Source organism: Phyllostomus hastatus, unplaced genomic scaffold (assembly GCF_019186645.2).
Source record: "Phyllostomus hastatus isolate PE091 unplaced genomic scaffold, TTU_PhHast_1.1 phas_scaffold_1066, whole genome shotgun sequence".
Classification (NCBI taxonomy): domain Eukaryota; kingdom Metazoa; phylum Chordata; class Mammalia; order Chiroptera; family Phyllostomidae; genus Phyllostomus; species Phyllostomus hastatus.
Genome location: NW_025334004.1, coordinates 13434138 through 13446527, shown reverse-complemented (window position 1 = coordinate 13446527; position 12390 = coordinate 13434138). Strand labels below are relative to the sequence as shown.

Here is a 12390-nt window from a genome sequence, read left to right as displayed (position 1 = left end):
CTGGCCTGCAGATCGAGAGGGGGCGGGGGAGGGTTCCCATAATCTCTACCCAGCACACTCACCTTTTTTTTTAAAAACAGAACAATTTTTTTAAATTTTTTCTTTGGGTTTGTACAACAAATTTACAGTGTAAAAAATATACAAGTGAAAAGCGAGGCCATAAACCAGGGTGTGGGGAGGGGCCATTCAGTCACATTAAACAAGACATTTCTGAGTTCTTCCTTTGGTCTGACTACAGCCCCTCCCAGCTGGGGGAGGCTGCAGAGCTGGAAGCTGGGGGTCAGACCCCAGCCCCAGCCCTGTCCCCCACATGCGAGGGTGGGGGCAGGCACATCTGGAGCCGCTGGTGCTGCCTGGCTCTCTCCAGCTTTGGAGTCGGGGGGTACCCCCTTCCTCTCCCCAGGCCCTGGATGGTTGACCCGGTGAGCGGTGAATGGGGTTGGCAGAGTGGCACTGGCAACAGGTGGGGAGTGAAACGGGTGGAGTGAGTAGGGGCCTCTGGGTGACAATGAACACAGGGACCTCCGAGGGGTCTGATCTTGCTCATCCAAGTCATAGGACAGCCCTGGGTTCTTGATAGAGGCCCAGAGTCCTGGATCCCAGGGGACAAGAGGCTCTGGGGACCTCAGTGGACCTGAGGCTACTGTTCCCTTTCTGTAGAGCTCCCTGTAGAGCTGGGACACCAAGGACCCTAGATTTCGGTGGCAGTGATCTCCTCTAGGCAGATGCAGGGGGCTGGCTCGGCCAGGCCCAGGTCGGCAAGCTCCCGGGCCTCCAGCTCCAGGCTGAGCTGCTGCAGCTCCTGCTCCAGCTGCCGGTTCCGCCGGTACATCTGGATATAGTTGTGCTGCAGCTGCTTCTGGTAGCGGATCACCTGCTCTTTCTCCGCCTGCCAGGCCAGCCGTTCCCCCTCAAAACTGTCCCTCTGCTCCTCGCCCCGCCGCCGCTCCTGCTGCAGCTCAGCCCGCAGCCGCTCCACCTGGGCCCGCAGGCTGCCTCCAACCCCAGCTGCCACACGCTGTGCCTTGGCCTCATCACTCTCTGCCAGGAGGAATGGGTCAGCAGTGGCAGGTGGCACAGGAGGTTCCCGGAGTCCAGCCGCCTCAGTGTCCAACTGCCCAGCTTTCTCCCGCAGCCGCTCAGCCTCCTGGCGGTGCCGCTGCAGCTCCTGGGAACAGGCCTCCAGCTCTAGCTCCCGTGCTCGGGCCGCCTCCTGGAGACCCCGTGCCCAACCCTCACTGACCCGCAGGGCGGCCCGCGCCTCTCGCAGGGCCACCCGCAAGGCCACCAGCTCACTGCCCTTCTGCACCAGCTCTGCCTGAGACTCCTTCAGTTGCTGCTTCAGCAGGGAGATCTCGCCTGACTTCTGGCACACCTGGTGGTGGGAGGGAAAGACGGTGAGAAGAGTTCTCCCAGGGGGTCAGGGCCAGACATCATGCTGGACATTCGGCAGTGATGAAGTTTGATCCTCATACCCATTTTACAGATGGAAGACACCGAGGTGAGCCCAGTGACATGTTCAAGGTCATACAGCTAGTTAGCGGCTAAAGTGGAACTCAGACCCAGATCTTTTTCCTTCCAAGTGCTATTTTTAAACCCCAAAGCTCTGGGGACTGGGTGATGGTGGGTTTTACATGAGTAGAAGCAACAGAGGCCAGTGCCCACATTTCCAGTTGCGAGGCCCTCCAATATTTGGGTTAAAGGTGTAAACAAGGAGTCAGATTGCCTGGGCTCAGATCTCAATTCTGCCACAGACTGCATATAGTTTTGGGCCCCAGCCTTTCTGGGCCTCTGTTTCTGCATCTCTAAAATGGGGGTATTAACAGTACCCACCTCATAGGGCTGATAATGAAGATCAGAGGATTCACGGTCTATGCAACATGCCTAGAATAGTGCCTGGTGCTCAGCAATCACCGCATTCTAATTACTGGCTGGAAGGCAGTTGGATGGGAATGCCACTGGCTACGGGCACTAGACCAGACTAATGAGGAGACCAAACATGAAGGCACAAGGAGGCTCCGTCCCAGGAAGGGAAGTCAGAGGGGGATCCTCATCTCACAAAGGTGAGGAAGCGGAGGACGTCTGGGGGCGGTGGGCTCAGGGGTTATGGCTGGGCCCCTCTTTCTAGGGGTTGTTCCTCCAGGACCCTGCCACTCGCCCCTCCTGGTCTGATTCTGACTTACCTCCCACTTGGTCTCCTCGAGCCGGGGCCCGAGCTCCCGCTGCTCCCGCTCAAAGGTGGCGCAGCGCCGCTCCAGCTGTTCCCGTTCCTGCAGCAACTGCGCAAAGTCGTCCTGCAGCTGCCGCTTCTCCTGCTGCAGCTGGAACACCTGCAGCTGTAGCAGCTGCTGGGCCCGCTGTGCCCGCTGCGCCTGGGCCGCACCATCCTCACGCAGGGCCTCCCGTTCCCGCTGCCAGTGCCGCTGCCGGTCCTCGTACACCTGCGGGCGAGAAGGCAGACTTGGGTCCTGGCAGCTCCGTAAATCTGGAGCCCTAGCCACCTGCTATCACTGCTATCACAGACGACTCTGCTGGCCCACTGGGGGCTTTGGGCAGCTAGAGTCCACTACACTATGATAACAATATGACAATAGTAACAACTACTTCTACAATACTAGAAAACAACAACAATAATAGCAAGCACTTACGTGGCAGTTCTTAGGTGCCGGGCATTAGTCTAAACACTTTACACACTTTGCCTTACTTAATCTGTGTAACTCAAAAGAGACAAAAATATCCCCATTTATAGATGAGGCTCAGTATGAATAAGTAAACGGCAGTAGGTCTGAATCCTCACCTCTCCGCAATTAAGCCAGACGGCTGGGTGGGAATGGCCAAGTACTACTGCCTGCCACTTGCCCCCACCCTGGAACAAAGGGAAATGCTCTCAGATCCCCAGCACCTCTGTATGTCCTGCCATGCCACCCCCGTTATTGCCACTGACCACACCTGGCACATGGTCACCTCGCTCTCGTCCAGACTGTCTCGCAGCTGCTGCAGCTCTGCCTCCCGGTCGCGGAGCTTCCCTTCCAGGACACAGTGCAGCAGGGCCTCATCCGAAGGGGGTGGAGGGGGTGGTGGTGGTGGTGGGGAGCGCTCCCCGCAGGAGCTGTTGTCCGGGGAGGCCCGGGGACCGCTGCCCAAGAGGCCTCCAGCCACGCGGCCCCCCAGGGAGCCTGTGCTCTTGCTGGAGGAAGACCGGCCACTGTCCGAGTGGGAGGGCCCAGTAGGGGCTCCTCGGGCAGGCCCCGGCAGTGCCCCCCGCCCGGGGCCATGGGAGGGCAGGTGCCCACCTGGGGAGTTGGTGGCCGGCTCGGCACCCCCAGTGCTGTAAGTGGGCAGGCTGGACAGTGAGTTTCGGCCGGAGTCAGACAGTGTCCCTGACGGGCAGCCACTGGCCCAGCCACTCAGTGCCAAAGGTTTGTCGGCAGCTGAGGAGGAGGAGGAAGAGGAGGAGGAGGCGGGGCCCCCAAACAGCTGTGTTAGGCTGCCCTGGCTCCCAGACAGTCCGGTGGCCCGAGGACCCAAGAAGCTGGGGAGAGACGGTGCCCCTCGAGGTTTGGGCAGCACTGGCTTGAAGGCTGTTGGGCGGATCAGGATTTTCTCCATGTTCTGAAATGAGGTGCCACGTGACACGGGGGGTGAGCTGCCCAATCTTTCAAAGCCCGTATCGCACTCCCTGTCTTCCCACCTGGGGTCTCCCATCCCCACGTGTCAGTAACAATTGCCACCACTACCTGGGGGTCTCTGGAGTGTCAGCTTTACATCAAGCAATTTAAAAGGTTCATCGCTACTCATGACAACAGCCCTGTGAGCAAAACTACGATGACTGTCCCCACATTACAGATGAAGAAGTGGAGGCTCGGCAGAGTTAAAGGCCTTGCTCGAGGTCACACTCATTGCTGTGGGGTAACGACAGTGGTTCTGACAGCTAACGTTTACTGAGCGCACTGTGTATGCCGAGCACTAGGCTAAGCACTTTACATGTATTATTTCATTCTCACAACAAACTTGTGAGGGCTGACCTATCACCTCCATGTCACAGATATGGAAACAAGCTTGGGAGAGTTAAGTGACCTCCTTGAGGTCATACGGCCAGAATGAGAAAGTGCTGGGATTAGAACTCGGGTCTAGTGCAGCTTGAGCCCACACTCCTTTCTCTAAACAGACCTCCAAACTCCTCTGGCTTCTCCAGGGGCTCCCGATTCCACCCAGGCCCCAAAGGAAGGGCTGGTCCTCACCTTCTCCAGCTTTCCAGAGACAGGGATGAGTTTCGGTGGGGGGCCGCGGAGGTGGGCATTCCGTGCTCGTTGCTCCCGCGCATCCTCAATGTCGCTGCTGGGGCTGGAGGGTGACTCTGTCCGGAAGTCCTCGTTGATGTAGGTGAAGGTGGTGCCAGGAACAGTCTTCCTGGGGGGCACGGCTGGGCACAGCGGCTCCTGTGCTTCATAGCCACCCCGCAGCAGCCCATCCTGCTGGCGGAAGAAGGTGGGCCCAGGGGCGCCATGGTGGCGGGAAGGAACTGGCCCCCCCGGGCAGGGCCGGCCTGAGATGAGGCTGCTCACACTGCCCATGGCTGGAGCTTGTGGGGTGGTGGCGGTCTCAGGAGCAGGTTCCAGTGGCACTGGCAGAGTCTGCACAATGGCCATGGCGGCGGAAGCTCTGGCCTGGCCGGGGGCCTCCAGGGGAACCTGTGAGCAGGGCAATGGTGTCAGAGTCCCTCCACCTTGAGCTTCCTATACAAGGTCCCCAGTCCCTCTCCTGACCCCGATCCCAGGTCAAGTAGCCTCCTGACATCGGTAACAAGCCCTGATGTCCCCAAAGCTCCCCCTCTGAGCACTGGCATGAACCGGAATTCTTCCTGGGCTCAGACCACTGTCCAGCGTGGGTCTGACCAGGGCAGGGGACTGAATCTACTGAGCAGGGAGGACGAGGGGAGGGGAGGCCTGGAGGTTACACAGGACCCAGCCCCAAACTGCATCCCCTACAGAAGCCAGGACTCAAGTTAAGGAGGGAGCCTTATCTACCAGCTCCCAGCACAGGGCCCTGGTCCCCTGGGACAGGTGGCCTCGTTAGAGGGCAGTTTGGGCAGAAGCAACCTCAGGGACAAAGTCAGCAACTCAGCTGGTAATTAGGGAACAAAGAGCCAAGGCCAGGCAGTGCCCAGCCTCCCCCAGCTGGGCCTCAGTTTCTCCCAGACAGAGTGGCGGCAAGGGTAGAACTGGCCAAACAAGAAACTCGGAGCTCTTAGGGAGCCCAGAGGTGCCCTGTGGGGTCTCCTGACTCCATGCAGGCTCGTGCTTGTTGCTATGACAACTCCTAGCCTCACCATACCCACTCAGTTGGGCCTAAAGGAACCTACACAGGCCTACTGCCAAGTTCTATGAAACCTTCTGGCTTTAGATATTCCCCGGCACGATCCCAAGGGGGTAAGGGTAGAAGCCCTATCATCACCTCTGGCAGCTTCTTCAAGATCCCAGTTCCCTGGAGCCCAGGGCTCCACCTCCCCAGGCCCTCCTCCTTCCTGGAAGGGGACAGCAAGTCCACCCGGAACTCCCTCCATCAGGGAAGACCAGGGCTCAGGCATCTGCTGAAGTCATCATGCAGAGCAAGGGGGCTAAGGAGTGGACAGAGAATTGCGTAGGAGCAGGGGTGCATGCATTTACTCACTTGTGTGTGCGGAACTGTAGGCACAGCGTGAAAATGGGTACTGTGTGTAGGAAAATTTGTGTGACATCATGACTAAGTGCATGTGAGCAGATATGTTTAGATATATTCATACATACATGAGTATACGTGTGAATTCATATGGGCATGTCTTACAAGAGCGTGTGTGTAGAAGTTTAGGGGGTCACTCTCAGAAAGTATGTGAAAGTTACAAATGCACAGGTAGTGAATTTGTGGCGTATGAGCGTGACTATATGAGAGAATATGTGTGGGCAGATGTCCACTCATATATACTCACATGTATTTTATCCAAGTGTGTGCACAGGAAAGTGAGTGTGTACAAGTGTGTACTGAGGAGCATGTGTGAGACAGGGAGGGAGCCTGGGTGGGATGCAGGGCCCACTGGGTGAGTGGGAGCTTGATTTTTGTCACTCACTGGAGTGTGGAAGAGGAGAGACATTATCTGATTCCTTTGCCTGATCTGCTCCCCTTCTTTCTTGCTTGTGTTCCATAAGCCCACCCCCACCACCCCACTCAAGTCAAAAGACCCTGAGACCAGGAAGATGTCCAAACTAAGGTAGGAGGAACTGGGAGTTGGGGGTAGGGGTGAGCAGTGTCCACCAAAGTGCCAGCCCGGAGCAAAGTGGATGGAACGCCCCTTCCTTTGCCCTCTCCAAGACTGTTCCAGAGCTTGAAAAAAAAGCGGGGAAGGGGCTTCTTAGTGGGTAGTGGGGGCTGGCACTTCTGTCTGCATTTCCCCACTTCAGTGAGCACAGAGAAAGTGCAAACTGAGGGGAGGAGACAGACTCAGAGAGACAGGGACCCAAGAGACAAAGACTGAGGCCCCAGGGTGTCAGGTAGACAAGGCAGACCCAGTGAGCTTGGGGCCTTGAACCCCATGGAGCCAGGGGCCCCTAAATCCAGAAGAGACATCAGCTGGGCCCTGTGAACCAGACACCCACGGAACTGGAGTCAGAGCCAGGCGTCTGGAAAGCCAGGCCTGGCCAGCCCGACTCCCGCTCTTGAAGCCTGAGAGAGAAGGAGGGGCAAGTAGAGGCTCCATTTTGAGAAATGCGTCTGTGGCTGTAGGGATGGGAATCCCCACTCTGCCCGGCACTCCCTGAGTGACCCCTCTGGCACAGCAACCCTCCTTAATGGGCTGGAGAGAGCAGAGGGCAGCGCTCAACCCGGACCCGAGAGAGATCTAGCCAAGATCCGAGGGCCCACAGGCCTGTTTAGGGGGCTCAAGAGTTGGGGAAAGTCTCTCCCCTCACCCCGTTCCAAGGACCGGTCAAGTGGGCTAGAGTCTGGGATCACGAGTTCCCATCTGCGACAGGAAGCAGGGAGCCCCCATTCCACCCTCCTTCAGACCCCCCCACCGCCGCTTCCATAAAGTGGGAGCCGCTGCGGAATGCCCCTTCCCCACTGGCCCTCCACCGCGTAGAAGTTGGGGGTGCCCTTAGGTTGCCTCCCCGCCCCGGCCCCCCTCACCTCCACCGCTCTGCTCCATGCTCAGCCCCGGGCCGCCCCCCGCGCTTCACCGGCAAGCTGCCCGGCTTCAGCCCGCGCACGGCCACTTGGAGCCGCCTGGCCCGACCCGGCCCCGCCTCCACGGCGCCCCCCGCTGGGCAGCCCCCGCCCTACCCGTGTGGGCGGTGCAGCGCGGGGGAGGGGTCCCAGGGGCGTCCCGCCCCCGGGGCGCGGCCACACGCAAGCACCCCGCGTCACGCGTGTCCGGCCGGAGTCCGCAGGGGCTGTACAGTCGGACTCAGTATTCCTCCCTCCCAGGCCGGGTGGTTGTGTATCTGGGGCCTTGGTCAGCTCAGGACTCGCGTTGGCAGCGACAGCGGGTCACCCTCAACCCCAACTCGGGCCCCGGGGCCAGCGGCAGCTGGTCATTGTTCAAGCACAAAGGGCCAGGCATAGCGGCTGCCGCCCTGCCCCCTCCGCTGCTCTAGTCGAAGCCTCTCCGCCCCAGACACGCTCTCCGACTTCGGAGTCCAGAGGGGGAGGCCGAGGGTCAGCTGCCACCCACTTTCTCCAGTGGCCCAGGCCCTACACCGCAGCACAAGGGAAGGGGCCCAGGCTCTCTCCATACCTGCCCCACCCCCAGCAGCTAGGTGGCTTCACACTTGGATTTGTGGAGGTGGTGCCATCTGGTGGCGCATTCGGAAGACATAGCTAGTAACCCCGCCCCCCCACCTCAGGGGTGGGGACCTCTACCCTACCCTGCCCTACCCTACCTTCCCTTACCCTACCCAGCTCCACAGCAGCGTACCCTCTTCCCTGTGAGCCCAGGCCTGCCCCAGTAGCGGCTCTGTGCCTCAGCCTTCCCTCAGAGACATTTGCTAAGAGAGTCATTGCTCGGAGAAGCTGCTCCTGGTCCTTCAACAATCACTGGGGGGAGCATGTTCACACCCACCCTAGCCTCACAGCAGGCAACATTCCACTGTCTTCTCAGGGGTCATCAATATTCCCACCCTCTGACAAAGAACACATCCTTAATACCCACACGACCTTTCCCACCTTCAGACTCACACAGCCACAAGTCAGCCTCATTCATCACGTGGTTCCCTGTTCCTTCGCTCCATAATCATTCAGGCCATCTTGCACAGAGACACACTCGGAGTCACACAGCTACTTGTGCACAGGCTTTCACAACTCGCAGTCCTTCCCACCCAGACGAAATCTGAAACACAATCTCCTAAGCATCTTTCACGTTGAACGTCTTATTCACAGACACAACTTCTACGTATACACATACTTCTCAAACATTCTACCACACATACTTTCCTGTAGGGGTCTCTGTGACCTGGTCAGGTCAGCTGATGCCAGCACCCCTGGGCAAGGACAGCCTCTCGTCCCCTAACGGACGCCCCCAGCACCGTGCCCCAACCCAGGCCAGGCCTGCCAGATCTCCTCTGCCCCAGGAAGGAGCATTCCCCCCACACACCCCCTACCCCCCCTTCCAGGCCACAGCCCTGGCCGGCTCTCAGCTCTATTTTTAGCTCTATGGAAAGGGTTGTTTTTCTTTCTTTTTCCCTGGAAAGGGAAACATAGCCCAGCCACCCTCAGGCTCACCCCAGACCCTCAGCCTCACAGGAACAGACGAAGGCCCTCTCGCCAGTAGAGACCCCCTCCTCTGGCCTTGCCCTGATCCCAGCCTCCTGGGGTACCAGGAGCCTCCTCCCCTTTCTGGCAGCCTGCCCAGAAGCTCCAGCAGCAGCTGGGCTCAGCGTGTGTGTAGGGGTGGGGGGTGGGGCAGGGAGGGAGGCTGACTGCCTCTGCCCACTCCCTCGTGGTGGTAGTGGGGGGGGTTGGCTGGTCCTTCCTGTACCTGAGGGGTACAGGCCCACTCCCAAACTGAGGGGAGGGTTATGCTGCTGCATTCTCTGCGGGAGAGGGTCTCCCACTCTAGCATGAATGGGTTTTCTACTCCTACCTTGGAGGGAAGGAGTTCCCAGTTCTGCAAGGAGGGGTCTTAGTACCAAGGGGACCCAACGGGTGTTAGGGCAGCAGCTCCCCAGGCCGGAGGTATGGGGTGGGCAGGGGGAGGCCTGCTGTCCACTGCCATCAGTATAGCGCCCCCCTCCGATACCTTCAGGGATAAAGACACCATGAAGGTGTTCGCGAGAAGGAAGCAAGGAGCACAGGTAACCCCACCCCAGTTCAACAGTCTCCCGTCCTCCTTCACTACCCGGACTCCAGGGGGCGTTGTGCTCCTATTTCTGGAGGAGGGCTTATCACCTCTCTAGGCGGAGAATGGAGTACAGCCCCACAAACAACCCCGAAGACTTGCCCTGGACTTGGGAGAGTCGTCCTCGCGCAGATGCTGGGGTGGGGGGAAGCACAGCACACCTGTCTGTGAAGCGATCACGTGCTCAGGGCCTGTTTACGTCTTAGTCTTCACCTGCTGGCAGCCAGGAACCACGCGAGGTGTCCCACCCGCCCGCTGCCGACTGCGATAACCAGTTGGCCCTTTCCTGCTACCCCAGGCAAATACGCGACAGCAGAGCTCCCTGCCCGCTGGGGTCCGCGCAGGCCAGTGGCGCTGCTCCAAGGACTGCAAGAGTAACCCACTGGGCGCGTCCTTTCCTGAGTGCACGTGTGTCCCAAGTGCGTCCGTGGGTATGTATGCACGCATGTGTGGGCCCGTCCGTGTGAGTTTCTGTGTTGGTTCCCAGCTCAGATGCTTTGCCTGCGCCCTGGAGTGGGGATTCCCCGCTTCTCGTCCCAACACCCAGCTTCGCCAGACAGGAAAGTTTACTCCGGAGCCTGGATGTAAGGGAGGTGCGAGTTCCTATACCTCCGCCAGTCCCACCACTCACCCAGTGCCACCTGCGCCGCCGCTCCAGCTCCTGCCCGGCTCTTGCTCCAGTGCCGGCACCTCCTTGCCACGGATCCCCGGGCTCTCAAGGCAGCTCCTGGCTCCGGGCGCCCGCCAGGTCCGGCCTGGTGGAGCGGGGCGGGGCCGCTGAGGCCGCGCCCCCGACCCAAGGAAGGGAGTGGTCTGCCCAGCACTCCTTCAGTGGCCAACCCAGTACCAAGCCCAGCAGTAACACTACAGTGGCACGAGGCTGCCCTCTGGCCTCTGACTTCTCAGCCAACTAGATTTGGCTTTCGACCTGGGGAAGGGGCAAGCTGCACACGATCGGGAGCTACGCTACCTTCCTGGCTGGCCTAACCGAAATGGCTATAGGGCTTTCCCGTCACCAATTGCTGCTCTATGGGGAGCCAGAACTGGTCCACTCTAGACCTGCTCCCCAGACACAGGGAAAACCCCTGGGAAGCGGACAAAGAAAGCTCGGGTTTCACCAAAGCAGACCCACCTCTCCTCCCCCAACACCTCGGGCTGGGGCTGCCCAAGCAGAGCCAGCACCTAGCACTCCCTTGGAGTAGATGTCTGCCCAGGTGAGCGAGCCTGCCAATTCTGGCCCCCGTACAGAGCATAGCCTGGCTTGCCTTAAACTCATAAAGTTCCACCCACAGGCACAAACAGGAAGTTAGCCTGTATTGCAGGGAGGCACCTAGGGCTCCCTCCCTCCATGCCACCTAAGGCAGCCTGTGGGAAGGCAGACTGTGATGTCTGCATCACAGTATCTGGGCCATGTTTGCAGCCTTAGTACTCGGGCAGCAGGAGTCGGGTGAGTTTAGTCCCTCCCCAGACCCACTCACCGTAAAGAAGCTGCTGGAGGACCAAAGCAGCCCCTGAGAGTGTGACAGTCAGAGGACAGGCTGCAGGCTGAGCCCTCAGGGAGATTCTCAACACCCAGTTGGACACAGGCAGAGTACTGTGCCTCATTCCACTTTCCCTGGGTGCAGGGTCAGTGGCTGTCAGGGATTCCCCACTGCTGTCTAGTCTCCAGGGACTCCTGAACACACCTTGGGCTCACCTTGACGTGAGGAGTCTGACAGGTGTGGGATGGAATGTTTGTGTAAGGTGTGGGGCTGGGGGAGCATTAGCTTCCCCTCCCTCCCCATCATTCTGGTTTGTGCTGTGTGGGGGTGTCTGCTAGGAGGGTGGGGCAAGAAAAACAGGCAAGTCCTCTATCCCCAATTCACAGAGACCTCACAAAGTTCCCCTAGTGGAAACCCCTAAAGGATTTCCTAGAACACACCTGGCGTTCTAGAGAGACCTAACGTCGAACCCACATCCTTGTAGGTAGGACTGACCTGGTGGTGCGCATCTGGAAGGCACGGCTGACGTTCAGTGTTACAGACCTTGGATGAGGCCTAGATCAGCCAGCGGCTGGGAATGATTACCACGGGATTAGGAGGCCTGGCTCCAGCCAGTCTGGGAGAGACCCCCAAGAAGGGAGGCCCTGGAGGAGCTCTCTTCCCTCCCCCCCGAAGTTCTTCCCACACAAACAGCTTTGCTGCAGGTCTGTTCAGGAGACAAGTGTAGCCATAGTTCTCACACATAAGAAAACAAAGACCCCAGACCCTTCTACACGGTCCCAGAAACCCCTTCTTAGGTTGACAGGGAGACCTTGATAAGACAGCCCTTCTTCAGAGGAAGGAACCAACCCCTCAACCTTAAAAAGACTCCCCCCCCAGGCCCCTCAGAACACCTTGCATTCTCACCACACTTGCAGCAAATCTACAGGGAAACTGGGACTTACCGTTATCAGAGAAAGTGAGTTGCGTGTCATCATTTAGGAATTTTTCTGACAGGGTCTCTTTTCCATCTCCTTCAGGGCTTGTTAAAAACCAGAAATCCTATACCTCTCCTCCAACTTCTAGAATTACCAGTATCTGTGTGTGTGTGTGTGTGTGTGTGTGTGTGTGCGCGCGCGCGCGCGCGTGGGTGGACTGGGATGAGAGAAGGGCCTAGGTTTTGCTTTTTCCAGCGAGAGCCCCAGGAGTCCCGACACACACTAAAGCAGGAGGAACACGGAGAAGGTACAGGAGGTCGGAGATGGACGGGGGCCAGATGGGAACACGCTGAGCCTGAGTCCACACCGAGAGGTCAGCGAATGGCTCGTGTCACAGAGGGACAGCTGGTCAGGCAGAGTCTAGGTACGTGGCCCAGTGACCCACACCTCTGCCAGGGATCACATTAAGATCCTTAAGGAAAACAGGGACAAAGAGGCACCGTCCTGTCTTCCCTAGGCTAAGACGAGGTGTACAGGTGTGTCTGTGTGAAGGCCCTTTAGTGCTCCCGCTTCCTTGGGAGAACAGAGCTCAAAAACTGGGGGTGGGGGAGGGGACCCACCCACTCCC

General features: G+C 58.8%; 1 protein-coding gene across 5 annotated transcripts; it reads right to left on the bottom strand.

Moving 5' to 3' along the window:
- Positions 1–74: 74 nt before the first annotated feature.
- On the bottom strand, positions 75–10151 carry LZTS2 (leucine zipper tumor suppressor 2). Of its 5 annotated transcripts, none has more exons than XM_045854587.1 (6): positions 9996–10151; positions 4242–4691; positions 2950–3612; positions 2798–2866; positions 2184–2441; positions 75–1375 (listed from the first exon to the last, which is right to left on the bottom strand). In XM_045854587.1, the coding sequence occupies exons 2-6, from the start codon at positions 4647–4649 to the stop codon at positions 692–694; spliced, it is 2082 nt and encodes a 693-aa protein (XP_045710543.1). In that variant the 5' UTR covers positions 4650–4691; positions 9996–10151; the 3' UTR covers positions 75–691. The 5 variants fall into 5 exon arrangements, with proteins under 5 accessions (XP_045710543.1, XP_045710544.1, XP_045710545.1 ...); XM_045854588.1 differs by lacking the exon at positions 9996–10151 and adding an exon at positions 7159–7310; XM_045854589.1 differs by lacking the exon at positions 2798–2866.
- Positions 10152–12390: the final 2239 nt, after the last annotated feature.

Coding starts and splice junctions, on each gene's coding strand:
- LZTS2 (XM_045854587.1), bottom strand. CDS start 4,649: ATGGCCATTGTGCAGACTCTGCCAGTGCCACTGGAACCTGCTCCTGAG. Junction 2,442..2,797: donor TCTGGCTTAATTGCGGAGAG/GTGAGGATTCAG, acceptor TCTCGCCCGCAG/GTGTACGAGGACCGGCAGCG. Junction 1,376..2,183: donor TCGAGGAGACCAAGTGGGAG/GTAAGTCAGAAT, acceptor TCCCACCACCAG/GTGTGCCAGAAGTCAGGCGA.